This window comes from Frankliniella occidentalis, unplaced genomic scaffold, assembly GCF_000697945.3.
Source record: "Frankliniella occidentalis isolate FOCC.00 unplaced genomic scaffold, Focc_3.1 Scaffold6022, whole genome shotgun sequence".
Classification (NCBI taxonomy): domain Eukaryota; kingdom Metazoa; phylum Arthropoda; class Insecta; order Thysanoptera; family Thripidae; genus Frankliniella; species Frankliniella occidentalis.
This window is the reverse complement of record NW_026273057.1, coordinates 1-3007: the sequence shown is the minus strand read 5'-3', so window position 1 is coordinate 3007 and position 3007 is coordinate 1. Positions and strand designations below refer to the sequence as shown.

The 3007-nt window shown below is 63.5% G+C and overlaps 1 protein-coding gene across 1 annotated transcript; it reads right to left on the bottom strand.

The window, feature by feature from the left end:
• Positions 1-1109: 1109 nt before the first annotated feature.
• LOC127752293 (collagen alpha-2(IV) chain-like) lies at positions 1110-2823 on the bottom strand. Its single transcript, XM_052277188.1, has 4 exons — positions 2530-2823; positions 2130-2455; positions 1612-2052; positions 1110-1369 (listed from the first exon to the last, which is right to left on the bottom strand). The coding sequence occupies exons 1-4, from the start codon at positions 2742-2744 to the stop codon at positions 1125-1127; spliced, it is 1227 nt and encodes a 408-aa protein (XP_052133148.1). The 5' UTR covers positions 2745-2823; the 3' UTR covers positions 1110-1124.
• Positions 2824-3007: the final 184 nt, after the last annotated feature.

Here is a 3007-nt window from a genome sequence, read left to right as displayed (position 1 = left end):
CGCACGGACCCTTCGACGAACAGTTCACGGCGGGTTCCTGAACTCTGTTTTCGGTGCAGCAAGTCCACTTTTTCGAGATTTACTTCAGCATGTCTAGCGGGTGTTCTTCTTTCACGACTGTTTCCTGTTGGGCCTGACTAAATCCACGAGAACAAAAACAAAACTAATAAAAAGACGTCACTCATTCCCGGCTCCCCCTCTATACGGTGTCCGGGGCGATAGACCCAATACGGATGCAGATGCACTCCCCCTAATCACATTTCGTCCCCTATTAAAAGGAAAGCAAACTCAATTCCTCATTTTATTATGGATGTCGCGTCGGGGTGGTGGTGGTGGAGGAGGAGGAGGAGGTGGGTGCGCTCGGCTCGTGTCGTGCTTGCGCGGCGACGACGGGGTGCGTCCGGAGCGACCGAGCCTCCCCTCCTCCCACTCGCACGAATTGCAACAGCAGCGCTCTTGTTTTCCGCGAATCTCCTTTTATTTTATTATCATTATTTTTTTTCTGGTCAAAACGCTGCGGCGCCGCGTCGCGTTGCGAAACGCTGGTGCTGCTGCTGCGGCCGCCGCCACCACCCCGCGTCCATTCCGAGGCGACGTCCGTGAGCACGCATATTTGAAAACTTAATAATAAACCCATTACAAATGCCGAAAAAATGGCCGCGGCGCGCCGACTCTCTTCCTTCCCCTCCCCTCTCTCCGCCTTTACCTCCTCGCCATTTCCCCCCGCCCCTTGTCCAGCTCGCTCTGCTCCTCGACTCCCATCGCATTCTTTTCAATATTCATTTATTTGCTCCACGGTGAAGTGCTGCAGAGTGACACAAACGTCCGTCTGCTGCGGCGAAGACGACATACAGCCGTTTAGTAAACCCGATCCGGCCCGGGCATGTGCGAGAGCGATATGCGAAAGAGAGGGGGGGGGGGAGAGAGAGAGAGAGAGAGAGAGAGAGAGAGAGGAGAGGGGGGGGGGGGGGGGGGAGAGAAAGGCAGACAGAAAGCAAGAGAGACAGAAACAGAGAGCGAGCGAGGATGTCCGTGTTCGTGATGAACAAACGTGACCTCACTCTCTCGTTTGCTCGCTCTAGCCCATCCGCGCCGAGTCACCACGACCACCACCCGACGTTGAATCACGAGGCGTACTCACCCAGTCCGTTGGCGAGCGGCATTCCCTGCAGGCCCTGCGGCAGGCCCGGGAGGCCGGGGAGGCCCTGGAGTCCGGGCAGGCCCTGGAGGCCCTGCTGCTGCCCCGCCAGCGAGTGCAGGTGCGCCAGCGTCGTGCTCACCACCTGGCCGTTGCTTAGCGCTAGGTTGACCAGCTGGCCCGAGTTGACGTGGTTCATCGGGATGGTGAGCACCGTCTGGGTGGCGAGCCCTGCGGGACCAACAGAGCGGTCGAGTGAGCATGGCGCTGTTGATGACGAGGGAGGAGAAGGAGGAGCGGGCCAAGTGGTCAGCGCGGCCGGCCAGTTTGTCCTCAAGACGGGCCGCTATTCCTGGCGTGAGCACATCACTCCTTTGAGGGCGGCTGGCCGCCCCGTCCCGACGGTTCACTCGAGTGTACCCCGCTCGCCACCGGAGCGTGGCCCGGCCGGGGTTCCTGGACCTTGTACTCACCGTGGGAGGTGGGGATGAGCACTTGCGCGCCCTGAATGCCCTGCACCAGCTGGCCGGACGCCAGGATCAGCTGCGGGAGCTGTGGCGGAGACGGTCCAGCCGAGGTCGTGGAGCCCGCCGCCGAGGCCGGGGTGTGCGTCGCAGCGTGGTTGCCGCCCAGGAGCAGTCCTCCGAGACCACCGAGGCCGCCGAGCCCTGGGGCGGCCGAGACGCTGCCGGCCGCGTTGAGGCTCAGGTTGAGCGGCGCGGGCGCGGGCGGCGCGGGTGGAGGCGGCCCCGGCAAGCCGGAGAGCGCTTGCAGGCTGGGCAGCCCCTGCAGGCTCTGGGAGAGGCCCTGCAGCCCCTGAAGGCCTTGAAGGCCTTGCAATCCCGGGAGACCCTGGAGTCCCTGAAGGCCGGCCAAACTTTGCAGGTGCTGAAGATTGGCGAGACCGGCGGCCACTGGAAAGACACACCGGATGATGCTCCACACTCCTTCAAGTTTAAGATACGAAACTGCAGCAACCAAAGACACTTACACACTCCTGCTTTAGAATCCACCACGGGTTTCACGTCTTCGTCCTCGTCGCGCATCTGTTTACTTCTTCTCCGGTGCTGATGCATTTCCTGCTCCTTCTCGAGGTGATCGGCGGCCTGCCGCAGGTCTTGTACCTCGTTCAGCACGGCCTTCACGTCCTCCTCGTCGTGCTCCTCTTCTTCCTCCTCCTCATCCTCGACATCGTCGTCGCCCTGGCTGCGGGCGACCGGGCTGGCCCCGCCCAGCCGCGACGGACTAGGGCCTGGCCTCGGACTCACCGAGGGACCGAGGCAGGAGCCGACGCGCGGCGAGGGGCTCGGTCTGGGACTGTGAGAAGAGACAAAGGGGTCAGTCGGGGTCAAGCGCGGCTTAGGGAGGCGCTGTCCCCACCGGTACCGTACCTGGCTTCCGCGCGAGGCTCATCCTCGGGCTCGGCGTCGTCGTCCTCGTCCTCGGGGCCGTCCTCCTGCATCCTGGCGTCCGCGAGGCGCGTGTCCCTCGAGCACGAGGCGGGCGAGGGCGTGCGCGACGAGGACACGCGGCCGTGCTGCTGCTGCTGCGGTGGCGGCGGCGTCGACACCTCGCTCTCGTAGTCCACGTAGTCCTGCTCGCACATGGCGCCGCCCCGGGGACCCGTCGCCAGGCAGCGCGGCGCCGGCACCTCCTGCAACACCGACAAGGGCCACGGCTTAGCTTTGCAGGTCGGACACAACACGTCGCGTTCAGGTGGGAGCGCGTCACGACACGGAACAGAGCAGAGTCAACAGCGTGCTCTGGCGCAGCTGAAGGGTAGCGAAACACACCCCTCCCCGCCACGCCCCACGCCCGATGTCCAGAGCCGCTAGACGACAATGCACGGGAGGGACGTTACGCCCCAGG